The sequence below is a fragment of the Diaphorina citri genome, unplaced genomic scaffold (genome assembly GCF_000475195.1).
Source record: "Diaphorina citri unplaced genomic scaffold, Diaci psyllid genome assembly version 1.1 scaffold40102, whole genome shotgun sequence".
Lineage (NCBI taxonomy): Eukaryota > Metazoa > Arthropoda > Insecta > Hemiptera > Psyllidae > Diaphorina > Diaphorina citri.
The window spans coordinates 9,569-10,447 of NW_007417429.1; the positions used below are offsets into that span (position 1 = coordinate 9,569).

General features: G+C 46.0%; 1 protein-coding gene across 1 annotated transcript; it reads right to left on the minus strand.

Annotated features, from left to right (window-relative positions):
* Positions 1–30: 30 nt before the first annotated feature.
* Positions 31–874, minus strand: LOC103523779 (protein obstructor-E-like; the record flags this gene model as incomplete). The annotated part of the gene is made up of 2 exons (XM_008488794.3): positions 31–348; positions 805–874. Coding segments are annotated over 2 exons (285 nt in total), but the record flags the coding sequence as incomplete, so codon positions are not given.
* Positions 875–879: the final 5 nt, after the last annotated feature.

An 879-nucleotide genomic window follows, 5' to 3' on the forward strand; every position in this document is an offset into this window, starting at 1 on the left:
ATTGATGTCGACTGAACCGTCCACACTGCCTCGACAACATAGATTCACCTCGTCGATCGACGGCCGGTCGACTATGTTCGGATACACCTTTAGATACTAAAACTGCCAACTTGTTTTGGGCGCAAACTCACTTTCAGTATTTATCAGTATAGTCCTCTGGGCCCAAGCAGGTCAGAGAAGCTTCATCGAACAGTTTTCCATCTCCGCACGAGATGAGACGAGGGTGTCCATCAACACAGGTGATCAGACGCTCTCTGTCTCCTGGAACGGGGAATCTGGGGTATGGCCAGAACTTGGCGGCGACTGAATGAGGGTCGACACTGTCTGGGCACTTGAATCCAACGATGGCTGCAATTGGAGAAAAAATATAGGTATGTTTGAGCATTAATATTTTTCTTGAGAAAGAGAAAAAACGTGCTTTAATAAAACAATCAGCCAAATTGTCTGAAGGATTTTTTTCCAAGAGGTTTGAAAAAAGGAACTGTAACTGCCAAGGTCTCTTATTTATCGTCCCGAAATCCAAGAGAGAAGGAAGACAGGGTAGGAGAAAGCCAGCCGTTCCGAGAACGAACATTATTCGTTCAGGATAAAGTCCGCCCCGGGCAGGAATTGACCCCGCGGCCCAGCGCTTACAAGGCAGACGCTCTACCAAACAAGCTGCGAGTAATTAGGCTGGTATGAATATTTTTATGTCCTTTGACCCAAGGAAGCTTTTAAAGCGCCAAAATTGAGCTGAAACTTCCAACTTTCACAACAAAACTACCTACTCGATCAAACCCACAATCGCAGTTTCGACTTAGGTACCTTCAGAGTTGCATCCAATGTCCTTCAGCTCATCAGGCCAGTTACATTTGTGTACTCTGTCGTCATAAGCTAGGC